We start from the raw sequence: 22,916 nt of genomic DNA on the forward strand, positions 1-22,916 counted from the left end.
ATAAATGAGGCTTTTATTGAATCCATCAGGCTTACTTTTGCTTCTTGTTTTTGCTTTGACTGATGCTGTACATATTTCAAAGAATAGATATAGAAGTTTACCTTATTAATGAGAACATTTAAAACCTTTTATTGATGAAATGTCATGGTTGGTGGGAAAGCAGTTGTATTGTTTAAATTATTTTATCTAGAAGACAGTTATTGTACACTTTTATATTAATCCTGGTGCTAATACATTTCATGCCATGGGAAATATTTTACCTAACACGTTATCAAAACTATATACAAATTCATTTCAATCATAGTCTTATTTTCTTTATCTTAGTATTATTTATTATGTAATGTGAACTTATTTATTTTTCGGTTAATATGTAATATGTTCTTTCTGTGCAGACAGTACATGAGTTCATTCATTTTACCATCAGTACACGAGGACATACATTTTACCATCAGTTCATGAGTACATACATTTTACCATCAGTACATGAGTACATGTTACTACCACCAGTACATGAGTTCATTCATTTTACCATCAGTACACGAGGACATACATTTTACCATCAGTACATGAGTTCATTCATTTTACCATCAGTACACAAGTACATACATTTTACCATCAGTACATGAGTACATGTTACTGCCACCAGTACATGAGTTCATTCATTTTACCATCAGTACACGAGGACATACATTTTACCATCAGTTCATGAGTACATACATTTTACCATCACTACACAAGTACATACATTTTACCATCAGTACATGAGTACATGTTACTACCACCAGTACATGAGTACATACATTATACCATCAGTACATGAGTACATACATTTTACCATCAGTACATGAGTACATGTTACTACCATCAGTACATATCTTTTTTTTTAGTACATACATTTTACCATTAGTTCATGAGTACATACATTTTACAATCAGTACATGAGTACATACATTTTACCATCATTACATGAGTACATGTTACTACCACCATTACATGAGTACATACATTATACAATCAGTTCTTGAGTACATACATTTTAGCATCAGTACATGAGTACATACATTTTACCATCAGTACATGAGTACATGTTACTACTATCAGTACATGAGTACATACATTTTACTATCAGTACATGAGTACATATATTTACCATCAGTACATGAGTACATATAATTACGATCAGTACAGGAGTACATATAATTACCATCAGTACATATTTTCACCATCCGTACAGGAGTACATATTTTCACCATCAGTACAGGAGTACATATTTTCACAATCAGTACAAGAGTACATATTTTCACCATCAGCACAAGAGTACATATTTTCATCATCAGTACAGGAGTACATATTTTTACCATCAGTACAGGAGTGCATATAATTACCATCAACACATGAGTACATTTTACCATCGGTCAGTACATATATGTTACCATCAGAACATGAGTACATATATTTTACCATTCCCAAAGGAACTTTTATTTCACCTACTGTAGACAAAATACAGTGAAGAGTGTATAGACAGAATTTACACAATATTTGTTTCAGAAGTAATAGAGAATATTCATTGGTTTAATAGCCCTATGTAAATACCATTTCTACAAGTATTTGTGTTTGTGGTACATGTTCATATGTATGCTAATTTTGTTGGTGCATATTTTCTCCATCACTCTTCTCATTTCCCTTTTCTGTTTTGCTGTGCCCTGTGTGAAATTCCATTATGCATTGGTTTAGAACAGCTGCAATGAAATGCTTGCTTTGCCTTTGCTGATCATGTATTGTTTAATAAATCAAACGAAAGAGAATTAATATAAATCTTTAGCATTTTGAAGTTATGTGCAGGTAAGAAAATTAGAACAATACATTCAAACTTGTTTATCTGTATGTAAGTGAGCAATTATGACCATTACAGTCAAACCTGTTTAGTGGTATTTAGGCAAGTTATTTAGAACATTACAGTCAAACTTGTTTAGCTGTATTTATGCAAGTTATTTAGTACATTACAGTCAAACTTGTTTAGCTGTATGCTTGAGAGTAATTTAGAACATTATGGTAAAACTTGTTTAGCTATATGTAGGTGAGTAATTCAGGACATTACAGTCAAACTTGTTGAGCTGTATGTAGGTGAGTAATTTAGAACATTATGGTAGAACTTGTCGAGCTATATGTAGGTGAACAATTTAGAACATTATGGTCAAACATGTTTAGCTGTATGTAGGTGAGTAAGTTAAAAATTATGGTCAAACATGTTTAGCTGTATGTAGGTGAGTAAGTTAAAAATTATGGTCAAACTTGTTTAGCTGTATGTAGGTGAGTAAGTTAAAATTTATGGTCAAACTTGTTTAGCTGTATGTAGGTGAATAAGTTAAAATTTATGGTCAAACTTGTTTAACTGACTCCTCTGGGGAGCAGGATCATTGGAGGGGACCTTTCTAGCATATTTGATTATATATCTATACAATAAAAATTATAAGTAAATACTAGGCTTAAAAAATAATGACATTAAAAAACATCTTTATAGCTGTCATGTTAAATGCAGTATTCATAAACACTACTTTGGCATTTAGAGCCAAATAACTTGTAATGAATAATGTCATATAGAATCTGTTGATTAGGAAAAAATACTAAAAACTGATTTAGCCATGAAGGGAGCTTACAATTTTAATTTTTTTGGCTAGACTTGCACTGGTTCAGTTAACTATCTGATTTATTATTCAATGAAAACACTTTGTCTTTTAAATTATTAATGTACAAAAGACAGTAAATTAAATATTATAATATGAGATTCAGTTATGTACTTTATGCTTTGGTGTGTTTACTTTAGGAATTTTAATCATAAAAAAAATTAATTTGTGAAAGTTTTACCACTTGGTTACAATACAACTGCTTCTCTTTAAAATATTTGGATAGTTTTAAATGACATTTGGTTTTCACCTTGAGAATGAATGCACAAATAAATAGCATTTTTTTTTATTTTTATATAAATGTAGCTTGTTATAGATAATTGAATTATTTAAATTATGGCCTTTTTACACTGTAATAACAGATTTAAGTGATTGTTTTATTTCACATGAACTAAAATAGAATTAGGTGCTATCAGTTTGAAAGGCATATATGTTAATATCTCCTCTTTCTTTTCGTCAGTGTACCTCACGCCCCTTCCTTGTGGACCCCTCATCTAGAGCCACAGACTGGCTGAAGAAACACCTGAAGGAAAATAGACTGGAGGTCGTCAATCAACAGGTAATGTTGACATTCACCTGACTCTTATTTACATTTTTCTGTAAGTTTATATTATTCACTGAAATGCAAATTAGTAGTATGCTTTGTGTGTACCCATCTTTCCACAACAAAATCTGATAGACTAATTTTGTGACATACATACCCAAATGTGCTGAAATTGTAACTGCATTTGCTTCCATATTGTGTCACTTACATTAGAATAACAAACTAATCATTGTAACCTATTATGTAGATACAATTTATTTACATATGTATTATGTTCCAACATGCATTTATTCTAGAGGTAGTTTTTTTATATACTCTTTTCAGTGAATTGTTTTTAAACATATGCTCCACTTGGGGAATAATACACAAGTCATTTTGCAGTTGGTACCATATGTACTTGTGTTTAACTTCAGTCTAACTGCAAACATCATAGACCCTGATCTGTTGTCAAATAATGCTCCAACAGGTCAGTGTTTGTGTTATTTGTTCTATTGAATACTTCTTTAAAAAATGCATAAATCCATATCTGCTGGCACATTATGCAGTTATGACAGATCTGTGTCTGTTAAGTTTTTTTAGTTGGACTTGACTTATAAGTTAGTATATATAGTAAATTTATTTGTAAATCAGATGTAGAAGTGTTGAAGAGTCCTAAATAATATTGTTTACAATCTACAGTAACATATTGATGTGAGGTGACATCTTTGTTGATATCACAAATTTCAGGATAGCAACTTCACCACATCGCTTGAGTTAGCTGTCAGGTTCGGGAAAACCCTGATTATCCAGGAGGTGGATGGCGTGGAACCTATCCTGTACCCCATACTCAGGGGAGATCTCATTTCACAGGGTAAGAAATACAAGTTATATGCTTCTCACTTTTACAGTGATTTTTTGCAAGGATTTTGACAAAGTTTCCTCTCTGGCATTTTTGAAAGGGGAAATTTTACATTTCTATGTTGGTACTTTATATTATGAGAAAATCATCTATGATCTCAGATAGTATGTTTCAACAGATATTTGTGTGATAAATAACTTTTAATGAATAAAAATACAACTTACAGTCATTGATGTTCATTTCCAACACACCTGCCTATTATGCTATGGTTTAGTCTGTCTGTCTGTCCGTCAGTCCGTCTATATATACGTCTATTAACATTTGCTTGAATAGCTGATGAAGAGGAAGGCTGCCTTCAGATATCTTCTATACACATCAGATGCACTGACTTAAAATGTTTTTAATAATATATACAAATTTCTTAATATGGTCACTGAAAATTGTCTGTCTGTTTCTTCCTGTTAAGATACCAGTATGTAAAATGGATGCTGTCCCTTTTCTACTTGATAGTTGTATATTAATGTTGGGAGGAATCCAGTATGAGGCTAGCTATTCACTTAAGGCAAATATTATGTTTCAAGGGATTTTAGCATTACCTTACATTTTGCAGATTAAAAAGGTCACAAGAAAAATAAGACTTTCTTGAAAATGGATGATTTGTATTTGAAATAGTTACTTTAGTATACTGAAATATTTCTTTTTATGACATGACTGCAGTTGAAGTTATCCATATATTTTTATTTTAACTGTGATTTAATTATGTCACACATATCCCTCATAAATAATGTATTGTACATCTTAATGCGAATAATGTTTCTGTCCTTTTCTATTGTTTTGTTCCGTTCATATTTCATCCCATTGTATATAACCTATTGTGTATTGAGGGGTATATTCACATTTGTTCTTATATGCAACATTATAGGGCAGTTTTCTGTTATTTTCTGTTTGAAATAAACCAATATATGTAGGCTTTCTGTCTTTGTCTGTTTGAGGTTGTGTAATATATGTAGGCTTTCTGTCTTTGTCTGTTTGAGGTTGTGTAATATATGTAGGTTTTCTGTCTTTGTTCAAGGTAGACCAAATTTATGGAGGTTTTCTGTTATTATCTGTTCAAGACAGAGATATTATTATATAAGAAATCTCAGCTAACTATATATCATCCATATTTCTCATTATTTTCTGAGTTTGATGGATATTATATTTTTACTCCTTAGAGATCTTGACCTACATTAACTGACATAGACAACTTCCATCGTCACCTTCGACATCCTTTTCCACCATAATCTGACATTAGGTACTTTTATCTCTTTAGAGTTCTTTCCAACATTTTTTGACAGGGTGAACTTTCATCTTCTTAGAGATCTTATCTGACATGGGAAATTTTCATCTTGCATTATGGTAGATGGATGTCTTGTTAAAAGGGAATCTGATAAGTCTGTCTGTCAGCAGTCTATGTGTCACATTACTGTGATAACAGCCTGTGTGTCACCATACAGTGATAACAGTCTGTGTGTCACCATACACTGATAATAGTCTATGTGTCACCATACAGTGATAACAGTCTGTATGTCATCCTACAGTAAGAACAGTCTATGTGTCACCATACAGTGATAACAGTCTATGTGTCACCATACAGTGACAACAGTCTGTATGTCATCCTACATTAATAACAGCCTATGTGTCACCATACAGTGATAACAGTCTGTATGTCATCCTACAGTAATAACAGTCTATGTGTCACCATACAGTGATAACAGTCTATGTGTCACCATACAGTGACAACAGTCTGTATGTCATCCTACAGTAATAACAGTCTATGTGTCACCATACAGTGATAACAGTCTGTATGTCATCCTACAGTAATAACAGTCTATGTGTCACCATACAGTGATAACAGTCTGTATGTCATCCTACAGTAATAACAGTCTATGTGTCACCATACAGTGATAACAGTCTGTCATCCTACAGTAATAACAGTCTATGTGTCACCATACAGTGACAACAGTCTATGTGTCACCATACAGTGACAACAGTCTATGTGTCACAATGCAGTGATATGGAAGTTTTCCATTCGTCAGAACATTACCATGTGATCAGGCCCAGTTGCGTTTATTTCTGTATAAACTGTATGGAGAACTACTTTATACTAACTTATATAAATAGAGTCACGTGCAAAGTAACTAACCTAAACACTGAATTGGAAGGCAGACATACTGCTTGCCTTTAAAACAAAATAAAAATGGTGGGTTTGTATTTTATTTTGAAAAGTTAACAAATTAATTTGACAGAATCAAATGACAAATCTTTGTAAATTTTCTGAAGATAAATATTTCTTTCTTTGATTAGATTGATAAAAGCTAGGAAACTCAAAATCTGCCATTACAAATGAATTTAAGACTACAGGCAAATGGATTTGGGGATTGGGAAGATGGGGTTCAGAGACTAACATTACAATAACTGGATTCACAGTCCCACAATAAGACACCAACCTTGATAGTTACAATGTTGGGTAGGTTGGCAAAAAGCCTGCTATTCCCCCATCGTAACTGTCTTGGTTGATGTTTTGCACTGTTTGACTATTGAACCGCTATTACTATAAACCATTTACCATCAGTCTAAACCATTTACCATCAGTCGAAACCATTTACTATCAGTCTAAACCATTTGCTATCAGTCTAAACCATTTACCATCAATCTAAACCATTTACTATCAATCTAAACCATTAACCATCAGTCTAAACCATTTACCATCAGTCTTAATTTCAGTTGTAAGTAGCCCCATGTAGTTAGCCTAAACTGTTAATAACACCAAACTAGAGTTAAAAACAAAATTGTTTACTCACGTGTTTTACCAATAACGATTCAGTGAAGTCACAATGAACTGATGAAAGCATCATATTCAAGAGTCATTACTATGTCAAAAAAAACAACACATCCTTTGCTTTGAATATTGAACTACCCAGATCACATATGCCAATTTTGATGAAATAGAAAAACTATGATGTGTAATGTTCAAAACCTCAGATCACCTACCATTGGCAGAATTATTTGTTCAATGTTTTGATGTTGCTATTACATTGCAGATGGAGAATCCCCTGTTCTGTAAATATCTATGTGGCAGATGCCCTCAGCAAGAATTCATAAACTCAAATAAGGCTCTAAAACTGATATGAAATATCTTTTAAGAAAAACAAAATAAAAATGTAAACAACTTTTTTAAAATAAAGAATTGCAATTATAAGAGTGTAATGTCATTTTTTCTGAGTTTATCATGGTATAACTGTCAGTTTCCGACTCACACATCTTACATAATGCCCTTTGGGCATTATTTGATGTGTGATTCAGCAGCTGACAGATTATACCATGATAAACTCAGAAGAAACAACATTAAACTCGTAAATAACAGTTTGTGTCACCTTACTGTGATAACAGTCTGTGTGTCTACATACATGTGTCTACATACAGTGATAACAGTCTTTGAGTAACCATATAATGAATAGTCTGTGTGTCACTATACAATGATAACAGTCTGTGTGTCACTATACAATGATAACAGTCTGTGGTTCACCATACATTGATAACAGTCAATGTCACCATACAGTGATAATAGTCTATGTGTCACCATACAGTGATAACAGTCTATGTTTCACCATACAGTGATACCAGTCTATGTGTCACCATACAGTGATCAAGAGATGTTGTTGTTGTTATAGGATTTAATGCCATTTTCAGCACAGGATAGGCTATACATAGTGGCTAGTAGAATCATTGGAGGAAGAACCCAGGAAAACCCAGGAAATAACCACTGACCCACGAGAAGCTACTGGTAAGCTTTCTCACATACCCACATTGGCCGAGCCCAAGACTCGAACCCACAATGACAGAGGTGAGATGGCAGTGATCCGAAACGGTGAGTGCTTAAGACCACTTGGCCACTCGGGGCCCCGTCAAGAGATGTTGTTCTATCAACAGAATGCTTCTCTTATTTGTTAAGATAAATCAATAAGCTTGATTACTACAGAATTTAACCCTCTGATCAACACATCCATTTTCTCATGTCACAGGTCCACGGTATGTGGTTCAGATAGGAGAAAAGACAATTGACTACAATCAGGAATTCCGCCTATTCCTGACAACACGTAACCCTGCCCCTGAAATTCCCCCTGATGCAGCATCTGTCATCACTGAGGTTAACTTTACAACTACCAAGGCTGGTCTCACAGGACAGGTATGCAGTATAATATAGTCTGACATCTATTTGTTCAGTCAAAGAATACATTTGCAAAAATAAACTTGATGATAAACAGCTGGATGTTGAAGATTGTGATTCATAGACTTTGATTTTTGATGATATCGATTTCTAAAATGTGTTTAAAAATGGGCAAAAGTCAAGTATTAAAGACCTTAATCGTGCCTTATATATTTTCAGGTATTCATTTTTCTAGTCAAAGCAATGTTCAGTCTTATTTATTCAGATATATGATTGTTATCCCTAAAGCCAATTTCACAACATATATATGATAACTCAGCTATAAATTGACACCTCTCCTCCAAGTCCCTTTTAAGGGTTGCAGAGAGCTAATTTCTCATTGACCCTCCAATAAGATGGAATGTACTCTGCAAATCTGTAAGACGTGATTTATCATCAGTGACTTAGAGTTTCACTTTACAGCAGAGTTGTTATGTTTTTGGCAAAGTCTATAACTTACGATGCTCCATTGAAAGCTTTGTTTTCTTTTGTGAAACTACTAAAGTTCTGCAATTCATGCTGTACAAAATCCCAACAACAAGGTACCTGAGATTGGGCCCTTTGAGTGCCAATATTTGTGTAGAAACTGCTTAGGTCTTTTGAATGCCATTATTTTTGTTAAGACTGAGCTTGGGCCCGTTGAGTGCCATTATTTGTGTAGAGAGTGAGCTTGGGCCCTTTGAGTGCCATTTTGATGATAGAGTCATTGAAGAATTGAGCAACTGAATAGTTGTCAATTGTGCTGCATGATTATAAGCAGGTAAAAAAAAAGCACCCACTGTTAACTGAATATAGGACTGAAGAAGACTGGGATTATGGTCAGTTGTGTATCATGATTGTGTGACTTTAACAATTTTCCAGTCATATCACTACTATGTCAGTGTAATAGGTTATAGTGATGTCTAGCACTGGGGCATCATGTCAAAAACATGTAGCATCATGTCCCACCCAGACATATCACTACAATGTCTACAGTATAGTAGTTTATTTTGGTGTCTAGCACTGGGGCATCATGTCAACAACATGTAGCATCATGTCCCACCCAGACATATTGCTACAATGTCTACAGTATAGTAGTTTATTGTGGTGTCTAGCACTGGGGCATCATGTCAAAAACATGTAGCATCATGTCCCACCCAGTCATATTGCTACTATGTCTATAGTGTAGTAATTTATAATGATGTTTAGCACTGGGGCATCATGTCAGGAACATGTAGCATCCTGTCCCACCCCGTCATATCGCTATAGTGTCTACAGTATAGTAGTTTATAGTGATATCTAGCACCGGGGCATGATGTCACAAACATGTAGCATTATGTCCCGCTCAGTCATATTGCTACAATGTCTACAGTGTAATAGTTTACAGTGATGTCTAGCACTGGGGCATCATGTCAGAGACATGTAGCATCCTGTCCCACCCAGTCATATCGCTACAATGTCTACAGTATAATAGTTTATAGTGATGTCTACCACTGGGCATCATGTCAGAAACATGTAGCATCATGTCCCACCCTGTCATATTGCTACAATGTCTACAGTGTAGTAGTTTATAGTGATGTCTAGCACTGGGGCATCATGTCAGAAACATGTAGCATCATGTCCCACTCAGTCATATCACTACAATGTCTAAAGTTTAGTAAATTATAGTGATGTCTAGCAATGGGGCATCATGTCATGTCCCACCCAGTCACATTTTCCTGACATAAGGCTGAGCAACACTAACCTCTTGAATCTGGGAGCCAAGCATGTCAGATGCTAGAACCATTTTTGTAAGCCATTGGTATGACTCAGCCGGGGTTCGAACTTATGAACTCCCACATCCGAGGTGGCATTCTAACCAATTAGGTCACTGGAGTGGTCGGAATTAAGGTCATTTGTGTGCCATGATCTTATGGAGGTAAAATAAGCACCAGTGGTCAGCAGAATTTTGGACTGAAAAAGGCTATGGGATAAGGTCAGTTGTGTGGCATGATTATAGGAGGTAAAAAAAGATCCCACAGTTAACAGAATATAGGACTGAAAAGGGCTGTGGGATTAATGTCAGGTTTGTGGCATGATCTAAGGCAGGTAAAATAAACACCTACAGTCAGCTGAATATAGGATTGAACAAGGCTTTTGGTTTAAGGTCCGATGCAGACAGGGAGTTGTTAAATTGCTTAAAAGAGGCACCTCTAGTTATTTGCATGTATGACTATACATAGGCACTGAACATGTATTACATTTTAAAGCTGTTTCACAGGAGTTGTCAACTGTGTAAACAACGTGGGTGGTGCCTTTACAGGTCTCATCAGATAACTTAGAATATATCGCTTGGAAATTAGATCGGTTTTATGAAAAAGCCAAATACAAATCAAATCAAAACTTGGGATTTAGAGCTAGTTCATGAAAAAGGCAAATAAATATTAAAGTGAACACTTTTACTGCATCAAAAGCAATATACTTATTAGGAAACATCCATGAGTAATATTTAATTTAGCAAACATTTGGTTTCCTCCTAAGAGGAAAAACTAATGCTTGTGAAGATTAACTTTGTAATAGCTGAATTTGGCTAAGTATATATTACTTGTTAATGGGCCACACTGAGAATGCTTAGCCAAAATTTGGCTTATTTAAAGTCTGACTGGTTCCTCCAGCAAGCAGTAAAACCATTCTATAGTTATATGTAGGGATTTGACCTTGTTTAAAAGGACTATGAGATTATCATTATGTGCATTTAGTAAAATTGGGGTAAGAGATTTTAGCCTACGGCAGAGGCCTGATTTGATTAAAGAAAAAATTTCAAATGGAATTGGAAGCTGTTTTTAATATTTTAAAATTATTAAAAATACAAATAAATGTAGATACATGTATTGTGTAATGAATACTTTATGAAACAAATAAACATAATGCTTACCATGTATGCATTTTTGGATGGGAACAGGAACATGAAAATGTATAAATATTTGAATTGACAGTATTTTCTATGCAGTGCAAACATCTACAATTTGCAATATTGCCATCAGATTTAAAATAAATTGTATGTATGGTTATAAGATGACCCGTAGTATGCATGATTGAATATTCTTATAAAACAGGAACTTGATTTTCAATCATGTATATATGGTATCTCACTTTTTTCAAACATTTCCTGGCATAGTAAATCTTAGTGAATAATGGTCATATTGAATTAGCATTAAATTGCCTGGCATAGTGAATCTTAGTGAATAATGGTCATATTGAATTAGCATTAAATTGCCTGGCATAGTGAATCTTAGTGAATAATGGTCATGCTGAATTAGCATTAAATTACCTGGCATAGTGAATCTTAGTGAATAATGGTCATGCTGAATTAACATTAAATTGCCTGGCATAGTGAATCTTAGTGAATAATGGTCATATTGAATTAGCATTAAATTACCTGGCATAGTGAATCTTAGTGAATAATGGTCATGCTGAATTAGCATTAAATTACCTGGCATAGTAAATCTTAGTGAATAATAGTCGTATTGAATTAGCATTAAATTGCCTGGCATAGTAAATCGTATTGAATAATAGTCATGATAAATTGGCACTAAATTGCCTAGCATAGAAAATCTTAGTGAATAATAGTCGTATTGAATTAGCATTAAATTGCCTGGCATAGTAAATCGTATTGAATAATAGTCATGATAAATTGGCACTAAATTGCCTAGCATAGAAAATCTTAGTGAATAATAGTCATGATAAATTAGCACTAAATTGCCTGGCATAGTAAATCTTAGTGAATAATAGTCATATTGAATTAGCATTAAATTGCCTGGCATAGTAAATCTTAGTGAATAATAGTCATGTTGAATTAGCATTAAATTGCCTGGCATAGTAAATCTTAGTGAATAATTGTCATGTTGAATTAGCATTAAATTGCATGGCATAGTAAATCTTAGTGAATAATAGTCATATTGAATTAGCATTAAATCACCTGGCATAGTAAATCTTAGTGAATAATAATCATGATAAATTAGCACAAAATTGCCTGGCATGGTAAATCTTAGTGAATAATAGTTATGTTGAATTAGCATCAAATCGCCTGGCATAGTAAATCAAAGTGATTAATAGTCAGGTTGAATTAGCATTTATGTCACTTTAAATATTTTCTGTCATTTAACTCCATGCTCATCATATTAATTTTAGAATATTATAAAATTGAAGACTGCTGCATAAGAATAGCATAAGAGTACATTTGTCAATCATAGATATACTTGTACTCTCCTTATTTCCTATTTATAGCAACTGTATGATATATTTCCAAGAAAGCAGATGGGTTACTTTAATTTGAATATTGAACTTCCCAGATTTTGTTTATTGATCATATAGCTAGTTAGTGGACCATCCTGTACTTTTAAAGAAAATGACACCAGATGTTATGCGAAGGATGTTATTTGATTGAAAATTGTTAGAGACATATATCTTTTTAAACATCAGAACATGTCAGATTAGAAAAAGGACAAATCAACACTGCTTTATAAATCGGATAAAAGAATATGAGAATGATACAGCTCTCTGACTGAGCAATCAATAGGCTCATTGCAGAATTTTTGGACTTCACAATCATTCAGCAAAAGTTAGACATATGGACTAGTTAATGTCAGTGCTGGATTGTCATTTTTTTGTGTGTTTGTATTCTGGTTTTAATGAGATTACAATTTAGTGAATCAGCCGAAAGCTTCTTTAGTTAAATTTTTTATTTGGCTCAGTCATGCCATACATGAAAGCATTTTCAGAAAATCAGATAATTAATTGCATTTGAAAAGTACATGAAATATTATTTGGTTTTTTTGTAGCTTCTTGCTGCCACTATACAACATGAGAAGCCAGAATTAGAAGAGAAGAAGACCACATTGTTGAAGCAAGAGGAAGACCTCAAGATAGAGCTGGCAAAAATGGAGGAATCTCTTCTGCAGGTATCTAATTATCAACCTCCTTTCAGTGTTGTCTGCGTATTTAAAGCCAAAATCAGTAAACCTTGCTCAGACTTTTCAAACAGTTTGATTCTTATGTAACCCACAACGTAAAATTTTCTTTGATCCAGTGAGAATAAAATCAAATCATTTCCAGCAAATCTGTCTTACAATCATGTGTAAAACCAAACCTGCTATAAACCCCATCTTATAGCTAAAGTTTTGAATGTAAATATATAGCATTGGCATTATGGCAGGGTTAACACTTCTGGCTGGGTTTGATCCCCACATAATGGCAGGTCCAAGTTAAGGTAATTTATCATGGGTGTTTTTTGTATGGCAGCAGCAAGAAACCAAAATAGCATCAAGTAAAATGGCTCATTTAGAATCATCTATTTTTGGAACCCAGACTGCCAGTGTTAAATTAAGTTTATTATATTTTTTATGATATGGTTTCCTCCATGTTCTTTAATTTCCTGACCATACAGGCCAGTTCATATCAATATGTAAGCCAACAAGAGTGCATCATATCAGGTTTTGTAAGAACTTAGCATGATGGACATAGGAATAACTATGTTACAAATTTTGATTAATTGCAGGAACTTGCCAGTGCCAAGGGCAACATTCTGGAAAACAAGGAACTTCTGGACTCATTAAACAAGACCAAGGCTAGCAGCATTACCATTGCAGAGTCTCTAGCAGAGTCCGTCAGACTACAGCAATCCCTTGATCAAGTGAGTATTCACAGAGTAGAATTTATGATCTAACTTGCAGTGAGATTAAGAAAATCCTTCATGTGCTTATTTGATGAAGAGAATACTGTCTGACACAGATGGATAGAAAAGGATTATTTTTCTCACATTCCTGGCAAAAATGAATAGGTTATGAACAAATTGGTGCATAATTTGTACAGATCACACAATAAAAGATATCCATTAAAAAGTGTATAATGTTAGCTTACACTGAAAAATTTAATGTAAACTTCTGAATACATTTAAAATGCAGTTTAATAAGCTTGTTGGAATTAAAAAATAAAAAATAGCATTATTACACTCATGTTATCGTTTACATGGTGATGTCATTTAACCAAGTCAGAATGGCAATATGCCAATTTATTTTATTTTTGACATCATGTGTTACAAGATAAACAATCATGTTGGTTGTAAAACATAAAGACATTCCTAATCAGTATTTTGCACTGGAAAACAGTTGTACTTGTATGGGAATTTGAGTAAATTATATCCTAGTTGAGAGAGTTACGTTATTTGTCTTCTGTAAGGTTGACTGTGGCAAGGAAATGCCAATTATCGGACTTTCTTCGAGGTTGACAAAGGCAAGAAATTCCCAATCAGTAGACTTTCTGTCAGGTTGACAAAGACAAGAAAATGCCACTCAAGAGACTGTGGGATTGACCAATGGCCAAGAAATGCCACTCAAGTTACTTTCTGTGGGGTTGACAAAGCAAGGAAATGCTATTCAAGGGACTTTCTGTGAGGATGGCTAAGGCAAGGAAATGCCACTCAAGGGACTTTCTGTGGGGTTGACAAAGACAAGATAATCCTACTCAAGGGACTTTCTATTGGGTTGACAAAGACAAGAAAATCCCAGTCAGGGACTTTCTGTGGGGTTGACCCAGGCAATGAAAACCCTTTCAAGGGACTTTCTGTGGAGTTGACCAAGTTAAGGAAATCCCAGTCAGACGACTTTCTGTGGGGCTGACCAAAACAAGGAAACCTAGTAAATGGACTTTCTGTGAACTGACCAAGACAATGAAGCCCCAGACAAGGGACTTTGTGTGAGATTCACCAAGACAAGGAAATCCCAGTCAAGGACTTCATTTGACTTAAGCCAAGCAGAAGTCTAGGTTTAACCTTTCCACTGGATTTCTTTGTCTTCATGTCATCTCCAACATTTCAGAGTTTAATTCCAATTTTTTTTGGTATTTCTTATAGTATAAACTGTCAGTTGCCATATCACAAAGCAGATAACACCAAACAGTGTTATGTAAGCTATTTGATTCAGTAAATAACTGATTATATTACAATAAAAACAGGAAAAGGAAGATTAAAATCTTATACCTTTGTCATTAATTCTCCGTGTTCCTTTTCTGACTTTAAAAAAAGTCTGTGTTAAGAATATTTCACTTTTTTTAATCTACTAACTTTAACATCAATACTGAATGAACCAGAATGCACATGAGATAACAGACAGCAAAGTAAATTTGTATGATACTTTATTAATTCTAACTTACCATTCTTATGTTACTTTATAATCTGATAAGAGTGGCTGCCTTTGAATTTGAAATAAACATAGCCTGTCATAGTGGAAATGAATATAATTTAGGTTAGGGCTAGTTACATCACACCATACTCTGGGTAAGAGCTATTTACATCAGACTATACCTTGGGTATGGACTTGTTACATTAGACCATACTTTGGGTAAGGGCTAGTTACATCAGACCATACTTTGGGTATGGGCTTGTTACATCAGACCATACTTTGGGTAAGGGCTAGTTACATCAGACCATACTTTGGGTATGGGCTTGTTACATCAGACCATACTTTGGGTAAGGACTTGTTACATCAGACCATACTTTGGGTTAAGGCTAGTTACATCAGACCATACTTTGGGTATGGGCTTGTTACATCAGACCATACTTTGGGTAAGGGCTAGTTACATCAGACCATACTTTGGGTATGGGCTTGTTACATTAGACCATACTTTGGTTAGGGGCTTGTTACATCAGACCATACTTTGGGTAAGGGCTAGTTACATCAGACCATACTTTGGGTATGGGCTTGTTACATTAGACAGTACTTTGGGTAGGGGCTTGTTACATCAGACGATAACTTGGGTATTGTCTAGTTATATCAGATCATAATTTGGATAAGGGCTTGTTACATCAGACCATAATTTGAGTAAGGGCTTGTTACATCACACCATACTCTGGGTAAGAGCTATTTACATCAGACCATACTTTGGCTATGGGCTTGTTACTTCAGACCATACTTTGGGTATGGGCTTGTTACATCAGACCATACTTTGGGTAAGGACTTGTTACATCAGACCATACTTTGGGTAAGGGCTTGTTACATCAGACCATAGTTTGGGTAAGGGCTTATTACATCAGACCATACTTTGGGTTAAGGCTAGTTACATCAGATCATACTTTGGGTAAGGGCTTGTTACATCAGACCATAGTTTGGGTAAGGGCTTGTTACATCAGACCATACTTTGAGTAAGGGCTTGTTACATTAGACCATGGGTAGGGCTAGTTACATCAGACCATACTTTGGGTTGGGGCTTGTTACATCAGACCATAGTTTGGGTAAGGGCTTATTACATCAGACCATACTTTGGGTATGGGCTTGTTACATCAGACCATACTTTGGGTAAGGGCTTGTTACATCAGACCATACTTTGAGTAAGGGCTTGTTACATTAGACCATACTTTGGGTATAGGCTTGTTACATCAGACCATACTTTGGGTAAGGGCTTGCTACATTAGACCATACTTTGGGTAAGGGCTTGTTACATCAGACCATACTTTGGGTAGGGGATTTGTACATCAGACCAAACTGTGGATAGGAGATTTATACATCAGACCATACTTTGGGTTGGGGCTTGTTACATCAGACCATACTTTGGGTAGGGGCTTGTTACATCAGACCATACTTTGAGTAAGGGCTTGTTACTTCAGACATACTTTGGGTAAGCACTTGTTACATCAGACCATACTTTGTGTAAGGACTAGTTACATCATTCATAGTGCAGTGTATTTTTTATTGTCAAGATGGATACATTTCTTGCTTTTATTCTCCTAGGAAAGAAACATTTATCTTCCCCTGGCTGAGAATGGCAGTTCTCTGTATTTTGTCATCAGTGACTTGGCCAAGATCAATAACATGTATAGGTTCAGCCTTGCAGCTTTCCTCAGGCTTTTCCAGAGGTCATTGGACTCCAGGCAGGTAAGTCATCCTTTCCCTAGTGGCGAATTCTGTCATTAATATGAAAAGTGTACTTTTTCTTTTTTTTCTCCACCATGAATATAGTTGGGCATACAGAGTGAGCTAAAATAGCCATGTTTTTATCCTTTTCATTACAAAATATTCCTGCTTACAATATTTAACAATGTATTATTTTGAGAAATGAGTATTTATCTGTCACTCATTTCATTTGAAAAGTCTGCCAGATTTAGTCTTACATTATTGCTGGAAGGTTGAATGTGTTTGTAAGGACAGGACTTGAAGAAGTCTCTTTTTCCTGGCCCTGCTCTAAATATGGCCAAGAGATATATAACATTCTTATCAGTCCATGCAAATATTAGAAAATCTCTGATACAAAACTAGGCTTGCATTTTTAATGGTTGTTTACAATTTGGTTGGCATTATAATCATGACCTATGTAAATGTAGAGATCATTCAGTCCTAAAGATTTCAGATTTTTCCAGAGCTTTGCCCCCTCCCAGCCAATGGCATTTCAATAATGTAGGTATTTTATTAATATATATTAACCGCTGATACTATGTTTCAGGATATTTTTGTAGCCATCATTAAAGGTGACACATTATGTTTTAATAATTATTTTCAGTTTGTTTGACTTTTTATCCTCTTAATCATCATTCATACAATCGCATTTTGGCAACATGACAAAATTAATTTCTTTTGATAGTTATTGCATTCATTTAATGATGATGTCTTTTCTTTGCAGGATGGAAGTGGAACAGAACACAGAATCAAGTTGCTGGTGGGACGACTTCAGCAACTGGTGTATGAATATGTGTGCCGTTCCTTGTTTAAGGCCGATAGACTTATGTTTGCCATGCACATGGTTCACGGAATGAAACAGGACCAGTTTGAAGAAAATGTGAGTCTGCTTTCATCAGTCTGAAGTGTAAACCAATTTTAATATCTACCTCTGACTTACAGTCTCCTTGGATCAAACTGTTTGTGGTTGACAGATGTCATAATTCTGCCATTATCAAACTCTCTGTGGTTGACAGATTTCACATGTCAGCCATTATCAAACTGTCTCTGGTTGACAGATTTAACATGTCTGCCATCATCAAACTGTCTGTGGTTGACAGATTTAACATGTCTGCCTTTATCAAACTGTCTGTGGTTGACAGATTTCACATGCCTGCCATTATCAGACTGTCTGTGGTTGACAGATTTCACATGTCTGCCATTATCAAACTGTCTGTGGTTGACAGATTTAACATATCAGCCATTGTGAAACTGTTTATGGTCGGTAAATTTCACATGTCAGCCATTGTCAGACTGTTTGTGATTGACAGATTTAACATGTTTGCCATTGTTTAAAGCAGTTTTTTCACAAGGATTACCTTAGCTGTATTGTACAATTTTGAAGAAATCTGAATGATGTAAATATAAAAAAAATGCAAATATAATTTTTATCCATTTAAAAACCTCCTGTAAAGTTAATTATTCATAATATATACCTGCCTTTTGTTTGAGTGCATTAAACTATGACCCATCCAGTATATCTGGTCTTCTGTCTGTCCATCTTTCTATCTGTTAACTTTTCTGTTCCTTCATAACTTAAGTTCTGCAGCATCTTCAGCCATTATCAGACTGTCTGTGGTTGACAGATTTCACATGTCTGCCCTTATCAAACTGTCTGTGGTTGACAGATTTCACATGTCTGCCATTATCAAACTGTCTGTGGTTGACAGATTTCACATGTCTGCCATTATCAAACTGTGGTTGACAGATTTCACATGTCTGCCATTATCAAACTGTCTGTGCTTGACAGATTTCACATGTCTGCCATTATCAAACTCTGGTTGACAGATTTCACATGTCTGCCATTATCAAACTGTCTGTGGTTGACAGATTTCACATGTCTGCCATTATCAAACTGTCTGTGGTTGACAGATTTCACATGTCTGCCATTGTGCAACCATTTATGGTCGGTAAATTTCACATGTCAGCCATTGTCAGACTGTTTGTGATTGACAGATTTAACATGTTTGCCATTGTTTAAAGCAATTTTTTCACAAGGATTACCTTAGCTGTATTGTACAGTTTTGAAGAAATCTGAATGATGTAAATATCAAAATAGTGCAGATATAATTTTTATCCATTTAAAAACCTCCTATAAAGTTAATTATTCATAATATATACCTGCCTTTTGTTTGAGTGCATTATACTGTTACCCATCCAGTATATCTGGTCTTCTGTCTGTCCATCTTTCTATCTGTTAACTTTTCTGTTCCTTCATAACTTAAGTTCTGCAGCATCTTCTTTCATCAAACTGTGCAGGTACATTTTTCTTGATGAAAGAAAAAGTCTGTTGATTTTGAAGTCAACAGGTCCTATGTCATGACCACTAACTGAAAGAAGAAAAACTAGTTTCTGCACAACAAAATTAGTTCTACATCTCAAACCTGGACCAAAATTTGTGGATGACTTGCAAATGGGGTAAGAAAAAAGCCGATTTAGTTTTCAAAATGTTTTACATCATGATCACTAACTAAAAGAAGAAGAAACTGCATTACAACTTTAGTTCTAGACTATGTACTTTAGTCAGATTTTGCTGAGGGCATGTCCATAAGGTATAAAAAAAAAGTCTTACAGAGTTTTAGGGTCAAAATTTTAAGTGTTAAGATCATTGTGGTTCTAATACAAATAGTTTTTGCTAAGTAACTTTCTAGAATAAGTTCCTTAACCAAACTTTGTGGATGTTTCTTTGGGTAATAAATAAAATTATAGATTCTTAGGTTTAAAGGACAGAGGCAACAGTAATGGCAAGTCTAAAATAATATTTTCTGTATAAGAAGTTTAGCTCAAGACCACATACCAAAGGTCCAGGTCATTGAGACTCATTGGTCAGTAATCTCGTCAACCATGCCCTACAACACACAGGACTATTAAATACACGGTAGATATATAGTGTGCCAGTCAACCATGCCCTACAAACAGGACTATTAAACAGAGTGCAGGTATATAATGTGTAAGTCAACCATGCCCTACACACAGGACTATTAAATACAGTGCAAGGTGTATGATGTACGAGTCAACCATGCCCTACAACACACAGGACTATTAAATACATGGTAGGTATATAATGTGCCAGTCAACCATGCCCTACACAGAGGACTAATAAACAGTGCATGTGTATGATGTGTAAGTAAACCATGCCCTACACATAGGACTATTAAATACAGTGTTGGTATATATATAATGTGCAAGTCAACCATGCCCGACACACAGGGCTCTTAAATTTTGTGAAGGTGTATAATGTGACAGTCATTTTATTCTTCTCATGTGTTTTTATATATTTACAGAATAATATTTCAACTTAAAGAAAACACTTTGACATTTGAGTATTATCCAAAATAGTATATCTTTCCTGAATACCCTGTACCAATATGAATCGATTTTTCAGGTTGAGTTAACACATTCACATATGCATATACAGTGTCAAATGATTCAGGTCTTTTTAAAGGCATTGCATATTATAGCATTCATCTATTAACAATTGCAGCCAATAACTGTGTAGTTGTTGGTCAGATTTCATGAAACTTTGCCTAAGTATATATCATGACTTGTTGACATGTCACATGCTACAACTAATGCCCCAGTCACAAGGTCATGGTCATGACAATGAAAAATTTAATGGATTTAACAGTGCACATGTCATTAACTTTTATGGAAATTTTGGCTCTTGAAATTAGAGCCATCTCTGCAAGTATCACTTTTCAAAACAATATTTTGATCCAAGACATAGCAGAAGCCATTGGCTGGCATGTGCAGTCAACCATCTTGAACTTTTATCTTAGTGAGTATGGTTTACCAGTAAGAAGAGTTAAGTAATTTTCTTGTTAGCTGGGCATGGATCATGTGACCTTTGGTTGTGATGCTCTCAGGCTTGGACAACACGTTATCCTTCATGTAATGCATTTCAAACATTCTTCCCTCAAAAAGCACTGATAACGTACTTAGGATGCTTAGCTTTCTTATTACTTATTCTCGTAACATTAATGTGATCATGGAATGTATTCAACGGTGAAAACAAATTTTGAAGGAAATTATGTTTCTTGTTCACATTATCACAAAACCCTCCCAGGTTCCCTGCAAAGACTAACATCCTACTCAGTGTATTGCACAGCTTAAACCTGGCCACACCTAAGGGATGTTTGACATATATTATGAACTTCTGAGAGAGTGGCTGGTGTAAGATAAAGTTGTTTACATTTGCAACAATGGAGAGAATGTTGGTATACCTTGTTTGTTACATGCATGTGCTGTGGTTGAAATTTCTTTGGATATTTGTGGAAATTCTACATGATCTAAGCAAACATCTAGATAAAACGACTACTCCCTTGTGCTAAAAAAAACATCAGCCTGAGTCTAAAGTACACTATCTTTAGCAGTTTTTAAAATAGAGAAACAAATTTTGCCAGACTAGACAGTACCAGCTCTGAAAGTGCAATGAATGATTTCCCAAATATGTACATGGAGTCAAGGAAGTGAAAATGACCAAGTGAAGCTATCAGTTTTTTTTATTGGTGCACATCTTAAGTAAGGTCTATAACCTGTATTACACACATCAATCATACACCAAATTAAAGGGAATTGAATGTTTATTAAACAGTATCTTAGATGGTCAGGGATTTTTTTTCAGATAGTTAGTATAATCAGTGAGGAAAACCAGGGAAATTCTTTTTCTTTAAAAATCTAACCCTATGCAAAATACAAAACTGTAGAGTGCCACCCTAGCAGTTCTTAAGGGGAAGTAATGGATAAGAGTTTCTTCCCTTTCATACATGGCATATAGACAGAACACCCCCCAAAATATTCATCTTTTTTCAGGAAGGTTGGATGTGGGAGGTTGCCACCTTGTTTTCCTAAAGATAATGTGATCATGTAAGTATTCATTGAGAAACATGATTTACTTAAAATTTTGCTTCTTTTTTAGGAATGGGAAGCATTTTCAGGCATGCTTGTGGCAGATGTAAAAGCTGATGGAGGCAAAAGTATGCCATCTTGGATTGATCAGGAGAGAGCTCAGGCTGTTTCCAATCTTAAGGTATTTAATCATGTTATAAATGGATTTTAGCAAAATGATTTAGATAGCATACATACTGTACAAATGTGAACAATATTTTAAAAATCCTGTTGGTACACCTCATGTTTCACATCACAAAAATACATCCTTTCCAGTGTTCTCACCAGGAATATTTTATTGTATCACGGCACCAGATATGCTCACATACAAGTGGATTCCAACTGTAAACTGCAGAGACCAAGATCTGCTGTTACATAATGTGCTGGTGGATCTGGATCTCTGCAGTTTGTTAAAAGTAATCACAATCTAAAGAATAAAAAATCCCAAAAGGTTAATTTATAGGTGTAAAAGACACCAAACTACCTGACTCGTAAGGTTAATTAATAGGTGTACAAGATACAATGCTTCCTGACTCATAAGGTTAATTAATAGGTGTAAAAGACACCAAACTACCTGACTCATAAGGCTAATTAACAGGTGTAAAAGACACCAAACTACCTGACTCATAAGGTTAATTAATAGGTGTACAAGACACCAAACTACCTGACTTGTAAGGTTAATTAATAGGTGTACAAGATACAATCCTTCCTGACTCATTAGGTTAATTAATAGGTGTAAAAGACACCAAACTACCTGACTCATAAGGCTAAT

At 34.8% G+C, this 22,916-nt stretch overlaps 2 protein-coding genes across 3 annotated transcripts in view; both read left to right on the top strand.

The window, feature by feature from the left end:
* LOC149798108 (cytoplasmic dynein 2 heavy chain 1-like) overlaps positions 1 to 22,916 on the top strand; it is a 180,324-nt gene that overhangs the window by 122,776 nt on the left and 34,632 nt on the right. For both annotated transcript variants that reach the window (XM_089963194.1, XM_089963195.1), the window contains 8 exons: positions 3,145 to 3,243; positions 3,955 to 4,078; positions 8,131 to 8,294; positions 13,115 to 13,234; positions 13,831 to 13,965; positions 17,057 to 17,200; positions 17,943 to 18,098; positions 22,176 to 22,286. In XM_089963194.1, the coding sequence (XP_089819320.1) occupies positions 3,145 to 3,243; positions 3,955 to 4,078; positions 8,131 to 8,294; positions 13,115 to 13,234; positions 13,831 to 13,965; positions 17,057 to 17,200; positions 17,943 to 18,098; positions 22,176 to 22,286 (1,053 nt within the window). The remainder of the gene's footprint in view (positions 1 to 3,144; positions 3,244 to 3,954; positions 4,079 to 8,130; positions 8,295 to 13,114; positions 13,235 to 13,830; positions 13,966 to 17,056; positions 17,201 to 17,942; positions 18,099 to 22,175; positions 22,287 to 22,916) is intronic.
* On the top strand, positions 18,243 to 19,206 carry LOC149798109 (uncharacterized; the record flags this gene model as incomplete). The annotated part of the gene is made up of 3 exons (XM_089960178.1): positions 18,243 to 18,387; positions 18,799 to 18,957; positions 19,034 to 19,206. Coding segments are annotated over 3 exons (477 nt in total), but the record flags the coding sequence as incomplete, so codon positions are not given.

The sequence above is a fragment of the Sinohyriopsis cumingii genome, chromosome 6 (assembly GCF_028554795.1).
Source record: "Sinohyriopsis cumingii isolate HCF-2022 chromosome 6, ASM2855479v2, whole genome shotgun sequence".
Classification (NCBI taxonomy): domain Eukaryota; kingdom Metazoa; phylum Mollusca; class Bivalvia; order Unionida; family Unionidae; genus Sinohyriopsis; species Sinohyriopsis cumingii.